The sequence below is a fragment of the Trachinotus anak genome, unplaced genomic scaffold (assembly GCF_046630095.1).
Source record: "Trachinotus anak isolate AG129_WGS33_773 ecotype Australia unplaced genomic scaffold, CSIRO_AGI_Tana_v1 ptg000003l, whole genome shotgun sequence".
Lineage (NCBI taxonomy): Eukaryota > Metazoa > Chordata > Actinopteri > Carangiformes > Carangidae > Trachinotus > Trachinotus anak.
Window position 1 is genome coordinate 3,840,432 of NW_027273854.1, and position 27,100 is coordinate 3,867,531.

Genomic DNA, 27,100 nt, shown 5'->3' on the forward strand with positions numbered 1-27,100 from the left:
GACACACTTGCATGGATGTATTATAATATATGTTGAATTCCCCTATAGGGATCAATAAAGTATTTTTTTATTTTTATCTTTTTTATGTATTACAACACATGCATTATACTACAAATTTGCACACTTATTGTTCAGCACTTTTAAGATTGAATAACATGTTCAGGTTCATCTTTTTGTGTTTTGTTTTTGTGTTTGTTCTCAGGGCCACCGTAGTTTTGCTCTTCTTTGCATTTCGTGTATTTCTTGATTCCAGTTTACGCTGATGTGAACTTGTCAGTAAAGAGGCAGCGGAGCCTCGAATAAACAGAACATTAATCTACACTTTACACGGGTCACCCTAATGAAAATAATTAGAACTAATAGTGTGTCAAATTCTGTCAAACTGGATTGTGACAGCCCTCGTGTCCAGTCAGTGCTAATGTGATTTCCACATCTCATGTTAACTTCTGCTGGACACATTAACTAACGCTCCAGTCAACTGTGCTGACGGCACACATTAAACCAGATGACTGATAAACCAATAGCAGACTGACCTAAACTGACTGAATGAGTCTGTAACAGAATGAACAAGGTGAAATTACACAACCATGAACTTTGTTTTATTCTGTTAAGAAGCTTTACATAAAAAGAGACGGTGAGTCACCTCACCTGAACCCCACATCTACTCCCCTATTCACTTCTCTTCTCCTGTACCTTGGTCTTCTTGTCAGCCTTCTGAATGGTGTAGCCGATAATCTCACAGTTGCCGTCGTCTTTGGGCGGCTTCCACTCCAGCGCGGCGTTGAAACCCCACACGTCAGTGACGTGCACAGCGATGGGAGGGCCGGGCTTGTCTGGTGGGATTGTGAGAGGAGACAGAGTTGGAGGATTTTTGTGTGAAACTGTGAACAAGACAAGTTCATTAGGCAGTCATGAGCAGGAGAGAACACGCTGTACAGCAGGTTGAGATAACTAACTCTTTCTCCCTGGCTGGGTGGAGGTGCAGGAAAGCTTTTAGAGGTAGAGCGGGAGAGAGATTGATAAACAGATCTGCAGCAGGGAGGTCCCGTGGAGAGAAGGAAATCAACACTTGCAGCAGAAGAGATTTGGCAAAAAATTGACAGATTAGCAGAGCAAAAGACAAAGGTTCAAGGAAAGTCGGTGATAGATGCAAACATTAGTGGGGAAACTGTGTTGGCACAGAGCTGGCAAACTGAGAAATAGCACCCTTTGTCCGCCTGGATTACAGAGCAGAAGAATGCAGTGTGTTTATCATCGATCCCTCTGTGTGGCCTGTGCTGTATAGAGCGCAGTGCAGAAATACTGTACAACAGAGTAATGTATTTGTCATTAATCTTGCTCTGCACTCGCTCCTCTGTGGAGTACAGTACAAACTGTGAGCAGTACAACTGTTTTCCTCTGTTAATCCTTCCTGTACTGTCTTCTGCTGAAAAAGTGTGGTGACACATCAGCCAGGGGCGGGGGGGGGGGGGTCTGATCAGAGGAGCCACAGCCTCTCATTAGCTCAACCTTCTCAGCAGAGGAAGTGACAGAGTAGCCCTCAAAATCCAAGCCTGATCCCAGTCTACACGCAAATAATCCCAGTGGAGCCCCAGCAAATAATCCACCCCAGCACCCTGACCCAGGCAGGCGAGCCATAAGACGGGGAAAGCTGGCGGCCACAGTGGCAGTGCAGGAGCAAAGGATTATGCGAGAGAGGGGAATCAGCGCTTTGATGATTTGCTACTTTGAGTCGCAGATCCTTGGGAGTATGAAATTAGGAATTATCATCAAATTTGAAAAAGACAACTCGTGACATGTCACAGATGTGGCCTCAAGCCGTCATCTCCCTCCATACAGGTTATTAACAGGGTACCTTGTGAAGCAGGAGCCATGCACTGGGTCCTAATCTTAATGCGAGAACATGCAACAGGAAGCGTCGAGGAGAAGTTGAGATGGTGACGGCGCCATGACGGGGACTGACCTACAACCTGGATGTGTATGTCAGCGCTGTCCGACATGTTCTCGATCTGCACGGACAGCGTGTACTTTCCTGAGTGGCTCCTCTCCGACGAGCGGATGAAGAGGATGCTGTCCACTTCACTGGTACGAGTTCCCACCGTTTTGTCCTCCAGGGGGACGCCATCTTTGAACCAGGTCACAACGGGGCGAGGCTTACCCTGCAGTTACAGGCACAGAAAGACAGAAGTAAAATAAAAAAAGAAATGTTTCAAAGAAAGAAACCTTGAAAGAAATATGTGAGTCTCATGATTATCAAGGAGTCTTTTTTTTTTCTTTTTTTTTTTTTTGCGACAGAAAAATTCATCATGTTTTGACTGTGAACCGTTTCGAGGCGTCCCGCTCTGGTGAAACATGTCTCAGCTGTAGTTAGAAAACCTACTCCATCATGAGTGGAGTCTGTCCACAGAGCCGTGGGTGCTCTTCTCTCCCAGGAGAGCGTCGTGAAGCCACGTCCTCTGTCTCCCACTATGCTTTTCATCTTGCTTCTTCAAACGCGAGTGGAGCAGAGGCTCACTTTCTCTTGTCTATTTTTATTTATAACAATGGCTTCCCCCTTTGCTACTTATGCTTTGCTTCTTTTCACCATTACAACAATTTGCAAGCTGCTGTCAAATGCTGTGATGCTCCCCATGCCCTTTGAGCTCTTGCTTTCTCTGTTACTTGCAGGGTTTACAGATCTGATTTGCATTTCAGAGGAAAATAAAACTGCCCTATCAGATTGCAGCAGAAGGGATGTCTTAAGCAGTTATTTGGTTATATCCACTATAAGCAAAGTGTATTTAGACATTACAGAAAACTATGGGCAAACATAAATTAAAACAGGCTGTTTTAAACATATCTCTTGCCTGTCGTCTTGGCCCAGTTGAGTTTTTTTTTTTTTTTTTGTTCAAATAAACCATTCCCGACTTCACTTGAAACCCCTGTGCAGTGACCTATTTTATGTGGATCATGGAGTGGCTTTTTAGGCTTCTGCTGCATTTTTCAAATAAACCAAATTTAGTTTCCAATGCTTCAGAGTCTGATATAGCCATTTAGCACAAGGTCAGCGTGAAAGCAACCTTGTAATCTTTAAGCACCTTGTATAGCAGGAGCTTGGCAGGACTGGTTTTACTCTGCTGTTGCAAATCCAGTCTGTATAATCAAAGAAAAAAAAAGAAGCCACAGCCGGGCCAGACTTGGACTAACCTGGAAGGGGATGACCAAGTTCACCTTATCGCCCACAACCGTGACGAGTTTGGTTCTCAGATGGCGAGGCAGGCGGATCTTTGGATGCTCTGGGTGGTGGATACAGAAGAGACAGCAAAAAAGATAAGTGGAATTTGTGGCATGTGGGTGGTGCGGGGGAGTGTGGATATATGTGTAATTGTACAGCATGTACAGTGAGTATATTATAAATATGGTTATGATTGTGTGTGTACCATAAACATAATCACTGAGATATGAAAATACATAGTATATTCCTTCTTAGATGCAGTATATGATTAAGAAATCATCAATAAGATGGTTTAAAGTAAAGTTTAAAGACCCAGTGGTTACCCAGAGAGCAAAATGAAACTTCTGGCCCAACATGTGCCTTGGTCCTAGGCCCATGTCTGGGCAGAGTCTGGCTTTTATCCTCTGGTACTGACTGACAGCTGGAAGGTTTTCTGTGTGTGCCCCTGATTTGGTCCAGATGTGGAAGCAGCATCTGACAATCATGCTGTGTGTGGGCCAGATTTGAGCTGTGAAACTGGGCACATACTGGACCGGAGGAAAACAAGCATGTGGCCCAAGTAATGGTCGGATTCATTTTTCATCTGTGCAGCTTGATAATAAAATGTTTATTGTACTGGCACCAAACTGGGTTTCTGATTTTGCACTATGGTCAATTTTAAAGATGAAGTACATCAATATACTTATAAAATATCTGTTGAGTTAAAAAAAAAAAGACAGATGATTTAAAACGTGTATCTGACCCATGATCTCTCTGATAGTGACGGCCTGGGAGAGAATGGCGGGGGGGCTGCGCCCGGCGATGTTGACAGCCACCACTCTGAACAGCATCTTCTCCCCCACTGGGAGACCCTTCACCCTGTACTGGTTCTTTGACACTGGCTCCTCATTAGCCTGCACCCACTGGTCACCTGAGGGGATGAGTCGCATCAGAAGAGGAGAAGGTGGTGAACAAGGAACAGACCAGAAAACCAGAGTCAGTCTGGTTTTCAGGAATTCACTGTTTTGCTCCCCCACAGTTACTGTTTCAAACTTTACATTTTCACCTCACGTGTCATGATGTTTACAGTGATAATGGCAGCAAATTACCACTTGAAACAATAAGCATAAACTTTATGAAACAATAGCTTCTTAATTTCAGACAAAAGTAGGCTTTGAATTTCTACCTCCTAACAACTTTTTTTGGATGAAACAATAATTGTGGTTGACATATTTTATCAGCTGTTGCTAGGTAGCTAAATTAGCTAACATTAGCTCCAGGGCCTTGTTAAAAACGTTGTCTATGGCTGATTTAAACATGAAAATCTAGTAAAAAGGGTCTTAAACATGAACCTGACAGGAATACTGAGACACTGGGGCTAAGGCTAAAGATGAAACTGAGAAACAATGCACAGTGGGTTTGTGAGTTCACAATGGGCCTCTTTAACTGTAACCCCACTAACTAATGTATTATTATTTAATTCAATTATATGCCCTGGCCTTGAAAGTAAAGCTTAGCACTTATTTTTGTGGGAAGGAAAGTTAGACAGATATGCTAATGACTGCTGCTTACATTAGAGCAGATTAACACACTGTTTAATCATTCCCTACACTTTGGCTGTGTTTTTTGGTTCTGGAAAGGTTAAAAAATAAAGACACAACAATGGAAACTCTTTAAACTCCAAAGTTTCGTTCCACTAGAGCCCACACAACAATGCAGTGTGTGGAGAAAATCCAAAGCCTGCCAAGTTACATTTGCTGAGCTACTGTATGACTGGACTAAAAAAGGTTTATACAGCTAAAAAGATAAATGAAGTTGTGCTGAAGTAGAATGAACATCAACCGAATGAATTTTTCACCACCTTAATTAACTAATAACCAAAGTTCTCCTTAATAACACAGAACTACAATTCATTAAAAATCAATTTAATGCTTTCTAGATTTAATGCTGCCATTAGTTACAAAAGATAAACCCTCGGTAACACCTTCGTATTAAGTGGTATCTATTTTTGCATATATTTACTTCCTTCTTTGCAGTACTCGATGATGTATCCGTCGATGCCGCCTGCTCCGATTTTCTCTGGAGGACGCCACTTGAGTGCACAGGTAGTGTCTGTCACATCATCCACCATGAGACGAGTGGGCTCGCTGGTGGGGGCTGAGAGAGACAGGAGCTAATTAATACGTTAATACCCAGTGTAAATGGGATGGGAGGTAGGTTAAGCTGCCTCAATGAGCATTGTGTGCAAAACCTCTGCTAATTAACCATTCTGCTAATGACAAATGGCAACGCACCAATGGGCATGAAGGGCTTCGAGTTTGCACTGGGCTGAGAGACACCGATGCCGTTGACTGCAAACACTCTCATCTCATAAAGAACGCCTTCAATCATCTTCTTAGCCTCGTACGTGGTGGACTCATAAACATCAAAGTTGAGCTTGGTCCATCTGGACGAGCCAATCTTCTTCCTCTCCATCAGGTACCCTGGAGGAGGCGATATCAACATACGGTGAAGTCATTAAAAGCAGCTCAGCGTTCTTTGGAAAGAAGTTCAAAAACATTGCACTGTAATAAACAGAGAGGCTTCTAAACTGCTGTTTCCCCCCGGGAGGCAGACATCAGATGTGAACATTAGACGCTGTGTGTTTCAGGGGTACCTTTAACAGGAACTCCGCCGTCAAATGCAGGAGGGTCCCATGTGATCGTGGCAGAGTCCTCGCCAACTGACATGCATTTGACATTCTCAGGAGGGTTGGGCACATCTGGAGAGGCAGGTTACGGTCGGAAATGGAAAGAGAGGAGAGATGAAACAGAGAGAGAAAAGAGAGAAGGCTTGGGTATGAGGGAGTATGAGACGTTGGATTTTTAGGTAGAACAGAATGTAAGAAAGCTTCCAGATGTTGAAATGATCCCATTTAAAATTTATATTTGTAGCTTATTTCAATCTTTTTTTTTGTCTTCTGTGCGCATGTAAACAGTAAATGGTCTGCACTTATATCGAACTTTTCTATTCTAACTGAGGACTCAAAGCACTTTACAACAGAGGCCACATTCACCCATTCACACACACAAGAAGCACTTTTCTACCTACGCATTCACACACCGATGATACATCAGCAATGGGGTTCAGTATCTTGTCTATGGACACTTCAAAATGCAAAATGGAGGAGCTGGGATTCAAACCACCAACCTTCTGATTAGCTATGTTATATGTCACCTACTATTATTATCACATATACAGCCTCTGGATATATGAAGATATAAGTTTATAACAAATATGAAACACCCATAGTAAAATATGTAGATGTACATGTATTAAAATGTCTAAATGATTATTTTTTCTATTATAATGTTTATCTACATATATCTAGAATAACATGTTGTGGCCATATAAAAATCCAAATGCATTAAATTTAACATGTCTTTATTCGCATTTTGGGAAAATGGTCTCAGACTTTTGCATTTTGCAAAAAATAGTTTGTTTACCATGTTCCTGTCATTGGTCTTGCCTGAGCTGTCACTGTGAATATGTTCTTTGCTTATATCACTGACAAAATTTTTGTGTAATTAACAGATGTTAAATTGTATATATATTTTACTTATGAGGTGTTATCATTTTTAAAAACACATTTTTGGTTTTTTTTTTGTTTCTTTGTCTGAAAATCTAACCAGGAGTATAGACTTGAAACTTGCTTACAGTGAGCATCCTGTTAAGTTATGCTGTGATTACAGTGTTTCTCACATTTAACTGCATTAATGCACAACAATAACATAACCTATGATTATCTAGTTCAAGTTTAAAGTTTGCTCTGGAAGGTTGTTTTTGTTTTTATATGAAAATAAGCATAACATTATTCAAATATTTAGTGCACATGCAGCATGTCTGAATATTCAACTGGCTGCAAAATTCAGATGATGAAGGGTTTTAAAAAATGAATCCAACAGTGATAATTTTATATTATTTTCACTCGGTATTGTCCAACCATCGCCCAGTCTCAGTTCAGAACCACCAGGCTCTCTGTCTGAGAGCCGGGAGAAAGAGAATGGGAGAATTAAAAGGCGGGAAAATCTGAAGAGAAAAAGGAAAGGTGAGAAGAAGCCACTGACCCACGATCTTGACAAAGAGTTCGGCCTTGTCCTCTCCGGCAGGGTTAGTCACGGTGATGGAGTAGTAGCCCTCATCCTCTTTCTCCGCCCCCTCTATTACAAAGCTGCTCAGAGTCTTCCTCGTCTCCACGCGGACTCGTCCCTCGGCCTCAGACACCACCTACCACCCAGGACAGAGACAGACAGAACAAAGGACACTGTTGAAGGGAATGGTGTCGCACAGCTGCCACAATGAAAGGTGATTCAACCTCCCCCACTCTAGTTGATGTTTTCATTCTTCGCCTGTGCTGTGACTGACGGCTGGATACTCTGATTGACGCACAGAGGTGGAAAGTATCTGACGTGTGTTTGAGTGTGTATGAGGTGAACGGTGAGGATCCTCTCTGTTCTCGCTCACTTGGTCTCCTTTCATCCAGCACACAGTGGGCGCCGGCTCTCCTGTGATCTCAACGTCAAGGCGAAGTTTGTTCCCCGCCACCACAGTGATGGTGTTCTTGCTGCCGGTGCCGCTGGTGTCCAGGTGGATTTTGGGAGGATCTTTCATTGAGAGGAGACGATGGGAGGAAAGAGGTGACTCAGGTTTGAAAGACAACAGTTTGAGTGAAGACACGCACATGGTTATTTTTACTTTGACGCTTCTTAAAGATGACATTCTGTCCTAATAGTCAACATATTTAATTAGTGGTTTTTTTCAGACTATAACACTTTTCTTAGTAGAAAACTGACATTTAGCTTTTACATTCGGTGCAGCATCACGTTGAAGTGTTGTTGTTGAACAGGCAAGTTAGGGCCACTAGGTGACTGTTACCAGCATTTTCAACATTTAAGATGACATTTTTTTCACTTCATTAAATAATTTCTGCGTGTGCAAAGAAGGGACAACTAGTGCATCAGTTTTACCTTTCATGAGCGGAAAGAAGTTTAAAAGCAACTTGTTTTTGCTGATTTCACTGCTTACGTTCCTGAAGTGATGTCACAGTGTACTACAGGTACACTGTGACATCACTGCAGGGTGTGGTTAAAAGTAGAACAAAGCAAACCTCCCAGCTTGAAACTTGCTGTTTTTCAGTCTGGTCTTAAGTAAATTTTTACAGCATATTGACGTTTGCAATTAAAAAATTAACACTCTCTTTTCAGGTGCTTTTTTCATGCACCAGTACTTCTCTGCTTTGCTAAAGACAACTAGAGCAAACCTATCCTTACTAAAAAATTTTCGAAACCAACTTTTCCTAATTGCACTCTGCAGGTTAAGGCACTTTTCACACAGGTTCCTCAGATTTACAGTCTTTAAGTTGTAGAGTAAAGGTGTCCTGTTGATAAACTCTGTTTCTGTCTAATTAGCTAAACTGCAACAGCAGATACGTTTTGTAGGAAACATAATTTCTGGGTGGATTATTCTTGTATTGCAAAGTATTTTAACAGTAGCTGAGTCAGTAGGAGGTGGTCGGTGGACTGTGGCACCGAGACCGAAGTTCACGTCCATGGTCCTGTCCGTGGTTTAGCAACAAAAGCATTTTGGTTAAGGTCAGAGAAAAATGGTGTAAATAAACACATTGAATTTGAAGTCACTGTGAACTTTTTGTGGATTAAACCAGACCACAACCTTTCCCTAAACTTAACCAAGTGCTGCCAGTGCGAGTATCAACATGTTTGATAATGCTGCAGTCACTATCAGTGGATATTGTACTATAAGATTGGATAGTTTGTGGAAAACAAATACGTTGTCTGTGAATATTTTACTTTAGTATCAAAAAATTGGCAAATATGTTAAAAGAAAATATAATCTGGTCGCAGTAAATCTTCTAGAAAACATATTTGATGTTGTGGTTTAGCTGCATAGAAACAACGTTTCTATGGGGCAGCTTTGCATTGATATCCAGCTTTAGACCAATACTGGATCTTGATATCACAAAGATCTAACATTCACTGTCATGTAAGGTGATGAATAACATAAATGTATATTTAAATATATATATTCTACAGAAAACAGCACTTACCTTGTCGGGGAACATAATCAATCTTGATCTCTGAGAAGGAAAAAATAATGGTTAGCGCATATCCAGAAACTACATCAGATGCTTATTTAGTTTTGTGCGTCGCTCTCACCCAGGAAGTTGAGTTTGGCAGAGAGAGAAAGAGCGTAGCCATCAGGGACAAACGTATAATCTCCTGCATCCGAAGGCTTCACATCATCAATCGTCAGCTTGTGGGTCCTGTTACCGGATGTTACCAAGGAGAAAACACTCATTGTGACCCGCAGTTATAGTTAAGACAGTTGCCCTAGTAACATACTCCAGGAGGCAATATCACAGAGTGAGAAACATACTAAATGGCTTTCACCTTGTGTGACCGCTGTCGCCTTGGCATATCTCCTGCCATAGGCGGTTCTGATGGAGGGATTACTGAGAGAAACATCAGACCCTAGGGGTGTGTATGCCGTGTGTGAGTGTGTTTGCGTGTGTCTGTTTAGAGGTTAGAGCTCTACAGAATCCAAAAAGTGGGTCAAGCAACTAGGAAAGCCCTTTGGTAATAGTTTGTCATGCCATAGGACAGACACTGCTTATTGTGATAGTTATATTATTTTGTGAGTCTGTGTTTGTATTTCTGTAGCAGCACATGACAACTGGGACAGAAAGATCAAAGCAACTGCTGCCTGACATTCAAACATGGACCCACAGCAGTCTGTTGTTATACCTTCCAATGTGCGTCATTTTGATGCGATTGCTGGGCTGGACTTCGACGCCGTCCTTGAACCATTTTCCTGTCACTTTATCATCAGACACTTCGCACTTGAATACAGCCTGTTCAGCAGCCTTCACTGTCAGGTCAGCTATGCTCTGCAGAACCTGCAGCTCCTTATCTGTAGCAAACACACCAACATAGATCAGTACATACTGTAGTACACAGATACTACAGCCCACTTTGACCAGGGTCTGGTAGGAATGCGTGACTATAGGTTTTAAATGCACTACATTAATGTTATTCATAGACAAAATCCAGCCTGCAAAGGCAGAAGAAATGAACTTCACATATACTGCAAATATTCTGAGTATGAAGCATTGAAGACATTCAAATCTAAATTCACATCACTTTTTCACTTTCTTTCACCCCCTTGTCTGTATGGTAAATATGTAGCTGGACTTAGCCAAACAATTAGCTTTGCTCTGTCCAAATGTAACTAAATCCACACAACAGTACCTCCAAATCTCATTAATTAACATCTCATGTGTTTACTTTGTACAAAAGTTAAAACTTTAACAAAGTGTAAAAATGGCATGTAGTTTTACAATGGGAGGCTATGTGCCAGAGAGAGTGAGGCTAGCTGTCTCCCCATTTCCAGTCTTGTGCCAAACTAAGCTAAAAGACTGCGAGCTGTAGCATCAATGTTTTCAACTTACTTTCAGCCTTTAAAATGTTATTTTTAATTTGACAAATTGTGAAGGGATTATTGCCACATACCGGTGGCTAGCAGAGCGTTTGGATACTGGTGAGAAATAATGTGGCAGTTTCCCTCCAGGCTATGTTTTCTTGACTCTGTGGATGTCAGGCACAACCTGACTCGCTGTGAACCACTAGACTCTACGATAACGAGGTGTTCCTCCATGATCTTAGGGTGCACCTTATGCAGGCAGTCTATTTAGCCATTTAGGTTGCAACACTATGTTCATATCGGCCACCTGGTGCACTCTAACTATGACTGGAGTGCCCAGTTTGGAGGAAGGCCAGACGTCTTCTCACATTCGAATCAATTTAGGAGATTCGTCCGGCTTGCATTTAACAGAGACAGCCCGATATCTGAAGGGAAAGACGGGACCCAGACATCGGTTTTGGAGGCGTAAAAGAAAATTAGCATGACGAATAGTGTGATGAACAACTGATACAAGAGATTAATGAAGTAATATTAATTATGACACGAGTAATGACTAATTTATTGCTTTTCATGCTTGTCAGAATGGAAAACATCAACATGCGCTGCTGTGTAAATTTTCCTCCAAGTTCCTAATTAAAGAACCATGTATGTAATACTTGTTAGTAAACTTTATGTACCAGCTGATAGTCTGTAACTGTTTCTGCTGCTGTTAGATTTAACTTTAGAGGTATAAGAGTGCTGATTTTCTGACTACATCTTGAAGCTTTTAACTATATTTATTTCCCAAAAACCATCTGTGTAGTTTTGCATCTCCTCTCTGAGGCTTCTCTCTGGAGCTCTTGTAACAACAGGTCAGTTTTCTGAGAGATCGAATGAAAATATCAGGGTTTTTTTCAGGTTTCTGAATACAGGCCTTGTGTATTTTGTATTGTATTTCACAGTATTAATATAGAACCTTGACCTGCTTTATAATCATCTTACTTTCTACAATATGGGACCTTTAATTGTTCTTTTTGTAAGTTATCTTGGTTTGATGTAATTTCCCTGATGCATTTCAGGTTGATTTGTAATAGGCAGTTCAGCATAAAATCACAGAACTAACTAACTTGTTTATAAGAAATGTCACTGACTGGCAGTGAGTCTAACTAAACAGGACTTCACCTTCGACTTCCAGCTCTGCCTTTGACTCTCCACCGTTGGTGAAGACGTGGTACATTCCAATATCCTCCTTAGTAGCTTCATTTATGATCAAAATGTGCTTCTTCCCATCTTTTTTAAACCTGTACTTTGAACCCGCTGTCTCTCTGTTCAGCTCAACTCCATCTTTCATCCTGAGGAGGCACACACACACAAACACAAACACATATGCTTTAGTGACACTTCAACACGTAGAGAAGAGAGGAAGAGCTGATTGACACGTCTGCAATGTTCTTCTTGGCTAGAGCCTTCAGGGATCACAAGGTTTTGGCACATTTTAAAAATGATGCAGAAGTCAAACAGTTCTTTAAATATACTGAGGTGCTGCAATCAAAGTAATCCTAAAATTAGTTCAGAACATTTTTCAAAATAAAACGTTATCCATTAGGAAACAATAGTAATTTTCCACAGGAAAAAAAAAGTGTGTTTTTAATCATACTGATCGTTTTGTTTGAAGATGTGAATAGAATAGAATAGAATAGAATAGAATAGAATAGAATAGAATAGAATCATTGAGTCCTGCTTATCCAATGAAGACAGTTTGCCCTCCAGACATTTCAAACTATGTAAAAAATATGTATTTTCTCTCACAAAAAAAACTTTTGCACATCTGTGCTTACTTCCTGATTGAAAAATTCTGGATCCGCCTGCACCAAAATCGGTGACTAGCAGACGTATCAGGACAGTTAGTGTAGTTAACATCTTTTATTTGTTTGTTACCATGTAACTGGCAGTGGTTGACACAGTGTTAGTGGTTGTGCTAATGCAAACTTCCGCTGTCTGTACTGACAAGGTTTTCGGGTTTCTTTTGTCCCTGCCTCGCCAGTAGACAGGATTGGTTCCTTAAGTTTGTGATGTATGAATCTGTTACTGCTTAGGGTTAAATATTTGACATTAACTGTATGAATGTTGCTGTTATTACCTGAAAATAATTCTTTCTTTATTAAACTAGAATGGCATTCAGTAGAGCACATACCTCCATCAAGGTCAGACAATCCTTCACATGTCTGTAAAATCCAGATTATATCACCAAATGTTACAAACTTACAAAGCTCAACAGCATGTGTGATTTTTTTTATGATCTGTACAAATGAATGGAATCAGAACAATGGCCTATATCTAGATTTTCCCTTTAACCTGATCCACACCAAAATTTAATGACTTCTTCCCTGGCCCGTGCCCCATCCCTCAACCAAGTTTTGTGCCAGTCGGTTGAGTACTTTTTGTATACTCCTGCTGACAAACCAACACACAAACAGACACAGGTAAAAACATAACCGGAGGTAATAAAAGCAACATTCGATGCTGACATAACATTGTACGGTAATGATGAGTAATCTCCTACATGAGCTGTGCCAACATTTCCCATCAGACGTTTTACAGTTATTTCACAAGGCTGGAAAATATTTGTTAGACGGGTATGAACCATGACCCCACTGATTATTAAATGACTAATGCTTTTTGAGGTATATTAATATGTGAACACACCACATAACGAACTACACTATTTTACCATTTGACGTTGGCTCCTTCCTCTGACACTTCTACCTCAAACTCCACCCTCTCTCCCACCACAGTGTGGACATCATCCAGCAGCTTGGTGATGGTGACTGGAGGCTCTGAGGACAAAAAGAAAGCCTTAAGTCAGTTGTATTATGTAAATCACCCACTGTAAACTGTGCACATCTAAATCACCAGCGTAATGACCAGGAACATGAGTGGTGAATAAAAGAAGCACTGTGCACACGGGATAAACAGAGCTGGAAGGTAGCAGAGTGAGTAATGTGTTTTAACAGGGCATGAAAAAAAAACAGTAAAATAAATGTTTGAGCCTGGGGCTAAATTCTGGCACATGCAAAAATCTTGATTTGCACTAAAAGATAGGCTTTCCAAGTCAAACACAGTTCAGTGGAAATTCAGATTAATAAAATGAGTTGCTAGTGGGGTTGGTTGCAATATCAACCACAGTTCGTGTCCAGTTAATTGACCCTGTAATCCAAAACTAGCAAGATGAGATGCAGAATTTCTTTTTTATATGTGAAGCTAACAGTGAAATTCAGCCAATTTAACATCAGCATCAACCAGAACAGCATTAATAAGGACATAAATTTCTTCATTTTATTTGGAAAAATATTGTGTTTAATTCTGTGATATTGATTTCAACCATGTTGTCCAGCCCTATTAGCCACAGCTTTAATTTTATTTGATAGCACACTTTGTTCAAGTCAAACTTGAGGTATTTTAGTACTCTTCCCTCCTCTGTGGATGAGTGGTGGGTGTCATGTGTGGTGGCGTGTTCTCAGTAAGCAGAAAACACACATAACACATCCGAGCCCTTTTTTTTGAATTTGAATAACAGCACAATATGCTCCCTGACTCTTCATCAATGCCACCAAACACACCTGTCTCACAGAGGTGGAAGGTACCTCAAGTCTCCTGAGGTGATGGGAGTCACATTGTGTAACCACATGGTGTGATGCTTGATGCTCTGCTAGCCTCAGCCATTTGTCATCGTCAGCATCAAGTCCCCCTCTGGACGTCTCACTTCTCCACAACCTCAGCTGGAGAGCCCAGAAACCCTCTGAACCACAGTCACAGCACCACAGGCACACGTACAGTCTGACTGCGGGCCTCACAAAAGTTTGGTGAAATAAGCTCGATGTGTTCAGTGTAATTCAGGGCTTTTCCACAAAAAAAACCGAGAGGAATTAATTTCCCTCAGGAATTCATGGAGGAGACACAACTAAAAAAGAAAGCAGCGGTTTGGCATGATCTGACCTAAATGCCTAACTCGTGAAATGTTTTCTAACATGAATGAAATCATCATTTTAAGCCAAAGTATGGTTTTTAACAAATACCACTTTATAATTTTATGTCTGTTAAAAATCATTTGGGGAAATGTGCTTATGTGCTTTCTTGCTGAGCAGCAGCTGAGAAGATCAATACCCCTCTCATATCTGTACATTAAATATGTGGCTAAAGCCAGCAGCTTATCGTAGCTTAGCTTAGCACAAAGACTGAAACCGGTGGAAACAGATAGCCTGGCTCATCCAAAAGGTGACAAAGACAGCAACAATTTATTTCCTTGCTCAGGCATAGTGACTTCCTGATGTCCTTTTGGCACCGTGAGGCTGGCAAATAACCAGCAGAGACTCCAGGAAGTCCCTGCACGTGGCCCAGAATCAGTCCTGCACATCACTGTCACTATAAAACCAAAACTGGTTGTTTTTATACCTGGGTTTTGTGCAGATTAAACAAATGAGAGGTAACATGTTAATAAGTGAGACTTAGAGGTTCTGGTAGGAGGATTTCGTCACCTTCAGACAGAGTCAGGATAGCTGTTTCCCCATTAGCTGCTAAACTACTTATAATACATAATATAAATACTTTACAGTAACTTATTATTCTTTGCAGATAGGCATAATTATTTTACTTGGCAGGCATCATTTTCTGTTGCCACCATGTAGAACTAGTTTAATACAGAGAACAGTTAAATATTGAGCAATGGTGGCGTGGAATTTAAAAAAAAAAAGTTAAGACTTTTTATTTGCACAAGGAATAGTATAGAACATGACATTGTTGTCATGTCTTTATACAGGGAGCTATTTCATCCAATTAATTAGTTTAGTAATTTATTTTTGTGACATGGCAGATTGAATTGTGGAATATTTTCTTTTCTCAGATGTTAAAGAAATTAAATGGAGCTATCATATGTTATTAGGTTTTGTGTTGGTTGTTGTGTCGTAGTGGTCGTGTTGTGTAAGTCTCACTGAGCGAGTATGATTGGATGTGTATTGATCTATCTGTTGTCAATGAAGTATTATTTCTAAATTCATTGGGAACCCAGGAAGAGTAGCCACTGTTACAATACAGTGGTTAATGGGGATCTAAATAAATAAATAAGTCAGGTGTTTAACTTAGTTGCTAAGCTAGCTGCTAGCTATGGCCTAATATTTACAGTTTACATGATTGTGGTGTCAAGCTCCTGGAAAGAAAGTGAAGAAGTGTATTTCTCAAAATGACAAACTTACTTTAAGGATTGTTATTGTCAATAGAGGCTAACTTAGTAAATCCTTAACCTTTTAGGAAAAGTGAAGCAAATTATTTACCTAAGAACCAAACTGAAGAAACTTATTAATGCAGGAACATAACATCACATAACCCTCCATCTGACAGTTGATTCTCATTTCACAAAGCTTTGTGAGTGATTGACGACATGTGGTGGAATCACTCAAGAATCACTTCATACCACAACAGAGCAAACGTCCAGGCTCTTGCCTAAGTACTTCATGTCTAAGCGCTGTGACTGCTAGTTTTGACTGGCTGTCATTTGCTGAACTCCCCACTGCCCTCACTATGTCAGGATGAATCAGCAACAAAAGGTACTGATGTGGATGTTTGCAAACAGCAACATGAATGATATTTTTGTGGATACAGACACCCGCGTACGCGCACGCGTGCATGCACGGACACACACTGTAGCAGCACAGGAGCGGTGTCTGTGGTGAAGAGCTTACCCTCTTGCACGGCCTCTCTGATAATGTAAAAGCAGGATGGGCACACAGTGTAAAGCATGGGATTAATATAGCAGCAGCAGACCCAATTACATCTATTAAAACCTCTCATACGCACTCAAAAAAGGACACAGAAGAGACCATGGAGACATAAGCACCACAGTTAGACAAATACATCAATGACAGCATGATATGTGTTAAAAAGTTAGGTTGATTACATAGTGTAGGCCCTGTTCAGTCTAATATGTCTTATATAATATCATTATATAATATGTGTCTATTTAAACTCTTTCCCAAAATATATATATTTGTGCTTCCTTCCAAAATCATGGTATGAAATATAAAACTGAAATATAACAAATCTGACCACATTAATATTTAAATTGAATTGTATTCATATTGGCCTATTGGCCCGACTCTAATAAACATGACAGCACATTAACACATACAGCACAAAGACGATGATACATGACAATAGACAAAACAAGAATTTCACACGCCACGTACCCATTAAAAATGAGTGAGCAGACAACAGAGCGCGGCATGCTACTGTGTGGCATGAAAGCATTGAAATAAACAGATGACAAACACAGACACAAGAAGGGAACAGAGCTGTCAAGCCTCCCGACGCTGAAGTGACAACATTTTCTAAACCAAGCAGAAAAGATCCCTCTCCCTCCTGAAAGAAGGATTCCTCCAAAGACAGTGACTCATATACCTTTGACAAAAACCTCCGTGAAGCTCTTCTCCTCCCCGACCACGCACTCATATGCTGCGTCATCTGAAAGGTTGCACTTGTTGATAGTGAGTGTCCGCTTGTTGCCCACGCTCTCAAACACATACCTGGACGCACAGGGATGATGGGGGAAGATTATAGGAAGAGGATGAAGACCAAACGAGGAGAGAGAGAGAGAGAGAGAGAGACAAAGAAAGAGAAAGAATAAATGCTTTCAGCAAATCTGAGACACAATCAGACTCAAAGGGCCGGAAGACAATGGAGTGACTCACAATTATAAGCCAAGACAAAGGATCCACGCATTCATGTACAGACCTTCAGAACTGAGCATGTACACGCACACACACACACACACACACACACACACACGAGTATATGCTCCCACTAACATACATTTGGGTTGTTGTACAAACATGGTTACAAACATCAAAAGACTACAGTACTGCCTCAGTCTCATCACACGTAATAGAGGGTAGTCATGGGAAAGATTCCCATGGTTACGAGCTGCAAGCTCTCACATCATCAGACAACTCAAGGTGGCGACTGCCATGAACTGTATGAATAGTTACCTGGTGCAGGGCTGAGCTGCAGCTGAGGCAGAGAGATGTTTGTGGGAGTAAGACGGTGTTTATGATCAATATAGTGTTAAATCAGGATTTAGTGTCTGTTAATGAATGATGTTACCCGCTGTGGGGCGATTCATGTTTGCTTTTCAGACGTGAAAACAGAAATCCACAAATTTAACAAATTTAGCTCTTGTGTTGGAAAAAAAAGATCTAAATGGATGCAGCAGAGTCAGAGATACTGTTTTGGTTTTTTTTTTTGTTTTATTTCACATATTCTTCTTCCTTGTCAATAATGTCAACTGTCCTGTCTATAGCCAACAGCTGAGTCAGAGATCCAGGTGTGATATATTCCATCCATCGTAATGTGCATTTTCAATTTTGGCATTAAATACAAAGTGGAAACGCCAGAAAAAAAAATATGTTTGAAGTAGAAAAGTTGGGAGTATGAAGTATCAGAGCCATAGAGCGAATTAATCATGATGTACATGTGACTTACACGTCCATTGAAGAGACAAAAAACATGGCGGCAGACAAAAATGAGATTGTAATGCTCCTCAATTAATACATGCAACAAATAGAACTGCTACATTTCCACCATGTTTCCTACATGTTTTTTTCACCGTTTTGGATTTGACTAGTGCCCTTTTAAGTTTATCTCGGTGAACCTTGAACACCTCATATTTGCCTAACAGCAGTGGATGAAAACACAGATTCATTTGCATTTTCTCCAAATTCGATTAAAACGTGGCTTTGGATGGAGACCCACTTAATTCTGACTTAACGCCCCCGTTTTCAAACTTGCAGTCTTCAGATCCAACCAGTTTGTCTGACTTCACACAGCTCCTCGTGGACAAAAGACTTAACAAACTTTTTTTTACATATGCAGTAGTACTCTCCAAGACCTATAAAAAGACTTTGATGTGTAAAACCAGTAGAGTTTATAGTAATAAGACACAATATTGAAATACATGTACTATTCCACTATATTAGTCGACATAGGTATTAAACCAACTCAACTGTTCTGTTCATTTAACCGATGTGTTTAAGTAGTATGGTTAGTTTTTATTCCTGTGTCATACCAAACATTTAGCCCATATCACATGGGACTATAAACATCTTCTGGTAAGAGTAATTTACACAAAATCAAAAGAAAAATATCTATTAGATTATTAAATTTACTTTCAAATAACCTCTATTTGTGTGAAAACTTTCCATTTAAATTGTACACTGAATAGCAGAAGAAAAAGTGAAATGCTATGAGCCTAAAGTTATCCTGATAAAGGTTTTTTTTTCCTCATCTCATGAGTTTTCTCTAACTTAAATGATCTGTATCTAAACAGACAACTGAGTCTTAAAAAATCTATTTCTGTTTTTATCTTATTACGGATTGTCTGGTTCCCAGTAAAAATGACAATAGAAAACAAAATGAAACTAATTTTCTATTTACACAATACACAAGTCCACTTTTATTCTTTCAGTCTGACATACGACCAGTTTCAACACTAAGTGGTGAAACACTTGGGCCTAACTGCCCGTAGTAAAATCTTTGCCTCTAATGTAATCATAATTTTCTGTATCATAGTTTGTCATCCTAAATGTACACACAGGCAGCGGTGGTGTGTTTAAAATGAAACAAAGTAGAACAGGGTTGTATTAGGCTGTCTCTTTAGGAAAGGAAATCCTAATGCAAATGGCTCTAAGTCGGTAACCTAAAACATCTGATTTATTAGAGGCCGACAGTAACAGTACACAGCCTGGAGGAACCTCCTGAGAGACTCTGCTCAGGACAAATAGTCCCTCTCCCATCGTAACTGTCTTCATCAAAACAGGAAGAGGGCTGCCTTACTTTCAATGAGCAGCATGAAGCTAATCAAAATGGCAGATGGTGGAGTGGTCCGACACAACTGATGGCCCCGGGCCAGGAGAAGTTTATCCAGGGCAACTTGATTAAACAGCGACTTGTCCGCTCATGAAAAGCATTGTTGTCAGCGGGGTTTCAGTCTATGTGCAATGTCATGGTGTTACAATGCAGACTGTCCTGAACAGCCACTGAACTGAACTGTGGCTCAGCTAATCACCAGTTGCTAAGCATAGGCTAATAGCTAATAGCTAAGCATAACTGCCATGTTAGGTATGGTTAGTTATTAGCCTGTGAGCCAGCATTAACTTTATTTCAATAGCAGTAGCCATTAGCTTGTGAAATAACTTGTTACTGATGCTACAGGGAGCTAAAGTGAAAATGTAACTGCTGGGTTCTGTACTAGATGTAAAACCTCATTCAAAATGCACTAATATTTGTGACTGAGCTAATAACTAAAAATCCAATAATCTGATAATCTAATAACTAAAATTGTAAGTTAGAAGTATTCTCAACAGTACTCTCTTCATGTGTTTAGATAAGGACGGTATCTTTTAGAAAAACAATCTAATATGTTGTTTATTCAGTGTTTATGTTTTTGTGACATTTCCCATAAGTCCTAAATGTTCGCAGGCTAAATGTCACGGCTCAGCAGCTGAGAGGAGGCCATGAGCGAGTCGAGGGGTTGTGGTTTGTTCAGACATTTCTGTAATAACAGCAGGACAAAGATTACAACTAGGAAGTTGAAAAAAAAAAACTTTAGAAGAGAGCGCTGGTTAGTTTTATGGATATGGATGACACCATGTTACAATGATTTAAATGTCTTTCATGTTAAAATCACAAAGGTTTCCATTCCTTATGGCAATTGTAGCGTGACGGTTTATCTTAGAATATGGAAAGTCCAGGAACAAATTGAATTTTTTATATGGACCTAAGAAATGTTGAATGAGAGAGTTACAGAGTTACAGAGGCTGGTGGAACAGAGGGAACAATAACACTGACAGTTTTAACAATATTAATTTTTAATCAATTTTAATTGCTGTCTATTTGAGCTGGTATTTTTTTCATAAATATGCCTAATTTGCTGACACATTCATCTTAACAACTTGATAATGAGATATTATGTAATTGTTGTGTTTACAGATTGATACTCCCCCGAAAGCGGCCAAATAATTAATTAATTCAGGTTTCATTTCATATTGAGGCTATTACAGAGAGCTAAGTTTGGGAGCATGCTTGGCTTTGCTTGATAGACAAGAGTCACAGTCAAACCACCTGGTCATGGTGACTAGGTTTCAGCTCAAGGCAAAGCATACACACACACACACACACACACACACACACACACACACACAGAGTGTACAGTGCATGTCATGGATGTATTATAAGTCTTATAATACATCCATGGTGCATGTCCAAAACAGAAGTAATTGGCTCACTTGGCTGATGGTTTGATTTCCTGTCCGTTTTTGAGCCACTTGATCGGAGCGTTGGGGTCAGCCACTTCCACGGTGAGCTGGATCTTCTTGCCCTTGTCCACTGAGTAGGCTGAATCCAGCTTCTTCAGGAAAGCTGAGAGTTAAGTATCCTGTTAGTGTAGTTCAACCACTGCTTTAATAGCCAAATAATCCATGAGTGCCAACCAGCAGCAAGCATATGCTAGCACTCATTCCACCTGTCGCCCCAGCTTCATGACTTGTCCCCCGAGGCCTTTAAACACTGCTGGCATTTACAGCCTGCTGCATTACAGAGCTCTTGTTTCCTGCCTGCTGCCTCACTCCCAGCACACTTTCTGTTTTTGCCTCGTAACCCCTCTCTTCCCTTGCTCCTCACCTTCACTCTTCTTGGGCTCCACCTTCTTCATCTTCTTCAGCCTCTTCAGCATGCCCCTGAGGTCTGTGATGCCGTACTGAAATGCAATCTTCTCGTAGTCGCAGGGCCTGGCCTCCTTTAGGATTTCCCATACATCCACTTCTTCTTTGGGCCCCTCTTGTTTCTTCTCCCTGATTATGTGCAAGAGCGATTGTGAATGAAACCAAATTATTAAGATAGTTGAAGATGGGAGATGCATGTCTCTTACCTTTTCTTGAGCAGCGCACTGAAGTCCAGGTCGCCCGCATCCTCACCTGCATCTCCACTGGAGTTAGAATAAAAGAGATTTGGGGGATTATCAAGCTGTGTTTATAAACCTGTGCTATTTACAACACTGGTGAATTGGATAGCGAGAAAACAGCATTAATAATATTCACTAAATAATCCACTTTCCGTCCACATTACACAGAGCCGTAAATAGACACAGAAATTACAAGAGACAATTATAATCCCAACAAAGATAACATGAGCTAATACAACAGCACAGAGTGGACTTCTAATGAATTAGTGCCTATAGTTAAAGCTTACCCTTTTTTCATCCTGCGTTCAGATAGAGGCAAAAATAGGATGTGTCAGAACATAAAGCACAGCATTTGATGAGGATTACGAGTTACCATCATGTCCTAAATTCAAGTGACAGAAATCACAATAGACAAGCAACATGTACAGTAAGCAACAGACATGACAGAAATAAGCCATAAGCAACATTGCACATTGTATAAATCACAGGGAGCGAAAGTAAAAAGCATTTAAGAACAGAAATTTAAAACAGGCGCTTCCTCATGAAGGCAGCTGATAGCATTTGATTATGATTAGCACCATGTATAACTAAAGGTGATGTTATATGTGTATCAGTGAATGTAAGTACACACACGAGGATCAATAAAATATACATATATATGTTGAGAACTACGTGGGAGAAGGGGGGGATTGGTTGTGTATGGCTGTGTTTCACTCTATAAACCCTTTATTACTCCTCACGTGCACATTTGCAAGTGATGGAAAAAAATTCACGTGGTCTTGAGTCATCAGTCACCCTCTTGTACTCAACAAGGTGACAAGTACTATATGTGGCACACGCCAATAAATGTCTACAGGCTCGAGTGCCTGTTGGTTTCCCACTGTGAATGTTTTTGGCAGCTCCTTTACAGTATGGAGTGCATTTTCCTGGCATGATTGAGGTTCATTGAACCCCGTTGGAAAGCAAGATAAACGACAATAAATTCAAAGCCATTGTGAGTGATCATGTTTGTCCTATGGGTGAATGGTTCATCCGAGGATAACATCTATCCACGTTATCCTTGCCGCCCCAGAGGGAGTAAATTCTCCCAGTGTGATAATGCCCTTGTTCACAGGACACACGTGATCATAAAATGGTTGGGTGAGCATGAAAACAGTGTTAGTCATGTACTGCGGCCATAACAATCACTAGAGCTCAACCTACTTCAGCACTTTTGAGAGACCACCATCAAACACAACATTATCAAACAAGGACCTTGCAGTAAGAAGGAGTAGGAGTGTCACAGGATTTGTGTTTTCAGAAAACTCTTGTGGTCTAGCAAGTTGGACAAGAGTTCAGATGACAATGCAGATCAGGGGATTAATGACCACAAAATGCTGATCTAATAATAGACCATATTGTCATAAATGTTTCATGTGAAAAATGCATCTTCTGCTATGCAGCTGCAACTGCAGTTGCATAACAGTGTAGTTGATGCTGATCATGAAAGCATGAACTGAACTGCAAACCTTGCTCTCTACCAATTTTCCAAGTGTCAGTGAAGTAAATTTGAAAAGTACAGAACTGAGGCTGAAATGTCTCGACTGCAAGCGTTCAACCTTTCTTGACTCCAATTGGAAAAATCAAAAACTGCACACGACACCAGGTTCACCTTGCCAAGTCATTTCCAGTTTTTTTTGTCTCTGGGTTGGGTTGCAGCACTGAACGTTTTAAATTGTTGTTCGTGGAGAATTTCAGTTTCAGTTGTCTACACATTGACCCCACATATCACTTGGTGTTTCCTTTATTTTGGCATTCATCTGTGTGTAACATTGTCACGACACACAGTCCAAATGCTGTATGTTTAATGACATGCTTGCACACATTGCCTTGTCAGAAAATAAACATACTGTGGCGTGAAGTGAATGCAAACGTTTGAAATGTTTTGAAGCAGCTCCACACCATGTGAGAAACTGAAAGATATTCTACAGAATGTTTTCTGTTTCCCTTTGAAGCCTTTTCAACTGACCAACCAGTCAGTGAAACGTCAACATGAAAGAGAAAAAATAGCCTAACATGCCCTGGGCATAAGATGGAGAGCTTGGGCTATTTCAGACATGAAACATACATTAAGGCTGAAATTTAAAAAAAAAAAAAAAAAGAAAGAAAACTCCAGAGAAAATGAGTGAACAGGAGTGAGTATATAAAGCAGTGGTTCCCAACCTTTTTTTGTCTGATGTACTCCCTCAGATGAGCTATTTTAACTGCTGTTCCATACCTTTAGCTATTTCAACCATGCTATTTCAAGTACGCCTGGTTGGGAACCACTGTCCTAAAGAATGGTGTCAGACCACATGTATTTGGTTGTGGTGCTGTAATACATGTGAAGAGAAACACGCGGATGAGGATCAAATTTGAAATAAGATCCTCCATACTTACCTTGTGCTGCATGATCTCCACATAACTAGGTGTTTAACACACTCATCCATTATTTCCCAGCAACATAGAGTTTTACCAACTTTTCACTTTTCATTTATCACACCAACCTCTCTCCACACACTCTCCCTCATATGAGCATTCTGCAAATAAGCACACTGACATCCTGTCTGCAGCACAATATGATGCTGTCTTTCAGCATGTTGTGTTTCTCATCTTACCTGTGCTTTCTGCTCGAGCTCTAATGAGGAAAGGAAATTATATTTTTAAACACAAATTACAAATATGGAGATTCAAGGTGTCAGTGTGAAGGTGTCGACTGATTTACGATCACACAGCAAACATACAGTATAAAGGCTGAGTATAGCAGAAATAAAAAAAGTCACAGGATGGATACATAGATACACTTCACGCAGGCAGAAGCAGAAACAGAAATAGATAGTGCGGGAAAAACATAAAAAAAAGAAAAAGGCCCTTCAGAGACTGTCACCAAGACGTGACGAAATACATGAGATGCTAAACCATGAGGGACTCCAGGTGAAGCAAAACAGTAAGGCAGCAGATGCACTGAGACGTGGCAAAAAGAGAAAGATGGCAGACAGACTGACTCATAAAAAGTTCGCTACAACTGAGGGACACGGGCAGAGACACTCGTTGAGACTGACAGATGCCCAGAGGCAGCGATCTACAGAGGAGCATATGGGAGAGAGTGTGATGGGTGACACATTGAGTAGACCCTCGCCAACGCTGACACTCACGATCGCTTAAACGCCTCCAAGATGTTGTCCTGCTGCTCCTCTTGTACAGCTGAAACCACACAGAAGGAGGAAGACAGGTGAAAGCTCGGCTAGGTTAATTCATTACACAGTGGGCTTGAGCAGCAAAGGAATAATGGACTGATGACCTCGCTAGGCCACTAAATGATAGGACCTAATGTGTATCGCACTCACTGAGTTATTGGCTGACAAAGCCAGTTACATAGTAATGGTGGATATGCTGAATGGAAGATGACAATAATGTGATTAAGTGTCTGTCTCAGGACCCACCCTGCACGGAGACTTCGAATGTGCAGCTGTCGCACTTGTCTTTGGAGGTGACCTCGCAGCGGTAGCCACCTGCGTCTCCGTCCACTACTTTGATGATGCTCATCTCGTACGTGTAGATCTGACAGAAAGAGAGGTGATGATATGCTAGTAACACACACAATTAAATGAGCACACATGCACACACACACACACACACACACACACATGCATGCAGCAATATGCAGTACGTGCTCACGAACACATCCAGAATATATCAGTTTGCTGATAAAGCCATAGGGTCAATATTGGCCATTATTAGAAAATGGCTCTGTGCTGGACAGTCAGTGGTTTGTTTGATTACGTATTCTTCATCCAGTTTTAATTAACTGCTATGCACAGAATTCAATGCAAAAACAACAAAATAGGTTCCTATACTTTAGGAACATGCAAAATTTAAAATCGTACTTCTTATTCTGGCATTTTGTGAAGTACAAGTTGTGGATCCATCTTATCTGGATCTGAGTATCTTGGTCACAAAAATGTGAAATCCATTGAATGAGGAAGTTGTGATGTCAAATACTGTAACTGCAGTGAAGTTTCTGCAGTCTCACAAATTTATTTAAAAGTTGAGAGGCAGTGTGTGTGCACCCTCACACACACACACACACACACACTGAGATCTATCAATCTATGGCTCTGAAAAGTGCCATCACGAAAATCAATTATGTTGTTTGTGAGACTCATTTGTTGTACAGTTCATACCATATTAGTTGTCTCAGAAAGTCCCTTTTTATTGATTCCCATTTACTTTCATTTTTATTAAATTCTTCACAGGCATAGGCCTACATTAATGTGTTTATTATTAGAAATATTTTGCAATTTGGTCAAATGGAAATGTGCTGAAAAAGCAACAGAGATTAATAAATTGTAGAGCTGAATGTTGGCTGCCTCAGTTAAAAAAATTCCCATTTAGTCCTGAAAACCTCCTATTGGTTTTGCCAGAGTTTGAAGAAAGGTAAAAATAAACTGAGGAGTCTATAGCCATGATTACAGCTCTATGAGGCTGTATCTAGGCACAGTGGTTCATAATGCTAACATTATTAATTCTTTCATAATGCTAACATATGAAGCACTGTACTAGATACAGCAGTTACAGGTATCAGTTCATAAACCAAAGTATTGGACAGATTAAAATTTTGAGATGAAAGTCAGTTAATCACCAGTTTTTATAATTTATCCACATGGGACCTTCAATACCTTTTGCAAATTTACCTGCAGTCCATCCAGTAATAGCTGTCAAACTATTTCCCTGAATGGCTGTAAATTTCGACCTGCTGGTGGCGCTGGAGAAAACACCAGCTGCTAGCATAGCATGGCTAAACATCTGTGTGTAGCAGTGAATGCACAAACATATTAACACATACAGTGTGAACATACACACCTTGGTGTTCCTGTCATAGGTCTCCTTGAACTGCAGGTGCTTTCCAGCTTTGCTCCCCAGGTCAAGCCACTTCCCCTTCAGCCACTTCATGGTCGGCTTCCTTGTTAAGTTGGAGGAGTCCACTTTAGCCACAAACGTGATGTCCTTGCCTGCCAGGAACAGGAATTAAATGCAGTGATTAATTAACAGTCTGTATTCCAATTGGAATTTGGCATTAAGTGGGCCGCTCCTTTCATTGTGGATATAATTCAGGATTTTTATGGCGGATCATTTTTTTCCAGACCTTTTGTTGCTGTGGCGCTCTCCGGCTTCACCACAAACAGGCCAGTAAGCTCGGACAGCTGAGGATCCTCCCCTGGTACATGCTCTGTGGGACGGAGGGATCACAGAGGACAAATTAACGCAAGAAAACACGGTGCACGCACCACTCAGATAAAGACACAACCAACAGACAGCAGACAACAACAGGAGACAAGGTGATCAAGCAAACCTCCAAATCAGCAGTCTTCTTAATCCTGGGGCTTTTACAGTGAAGTACCTCTTTGCTGATCGTTTGGGAAACTTCA

The 27,100-nt window shown here is 40.6% G+C and overlaps 1 protein-coding gene across 5 annotated transcripts in view; it reads right to left on the reverse strand.

Annotated features, from left to right (window-relative positions):
* mybpc2a (myosin binding protein Ca) overlaps positions 1-27,100 on the reverse strand; it is a 54,902-nt gene that overhangs the window by 4,103 nt on the left and 23,699 nt on the right. For all 5 annotated transcript variants that reach the window (XM_071467082.1, XM_071467093.1, XM_071467072.1 and 2 more), the window contains 22 exons: positions 26,818-26,901; positions 26,535-26,683; positions 25,115-25,232; positions 24,827-24,875; positions 21,621-21,677; positions 21,374-21,543; positions 20,980-21,112; positions 17,099-17,223; positions 13,380-13,485; positions 11,831-12,000; positions 9,994-10,159; positions 9,406-9,512; positions 9,297-9,326; positions 7,697-7,836; positions 7,300-7,459; positions 5,850-5,954; positions 5,488-5,676; positions 5,216-5,350; positions 3,957-4,124; positions 3,187-3,275; positions 1,964-2,159; positions 694-833 (listed from right to left, as the gene is read on the reverse strand). In XM_071467082.1, the coding sequence (XP_071323183.1) occupies positions 694-833; positions 1,964-2,159; positions 3,187-3,275; positions 3,957-4,124; positions 5,216-5,350; positions 5,488-5,676; positions 5,850-5,954; positions 7,300-7,459; positions 7,697-7,836; positions 9,297-9,326; positions 9,406-9,512; positions 9,994-10,159; positions 11,831-12,000; positions 13,380-13,485; positions 17,099-17,223; positions 20,980-21,112; positions 21,374-21,543; positions 21,621-21,677; positions 24,827-24,875; positions 25,115-25,232; positions 26,535-26,683; positions 26,818-26,901 (2,786 nt within the window). The remainder of the gene's footprint in view (positions 1-693; positions 834-1,963; positions 2,160-3,186; positions 3,276-3,956; positions 4,125-5,215; positions 5,351-5,487; positions 5,677-5,849; positions 5,955-7,299; positions 7,460-7,696; positions 7,837-9,296; positions 9,327-9,405; positions 9,513-9,993; positions 10,160-11,830; positions 12,001-13,379; positions 13,486-17,098; positions 17,224-20,979; positions 21,113-21,373; positions 21,544-21,620; positions 21,678-24,826; positions 24,876-25,114; positions 25,233-26,534; positions 26,684-26,817; positions 26,902-27,100) is intronic.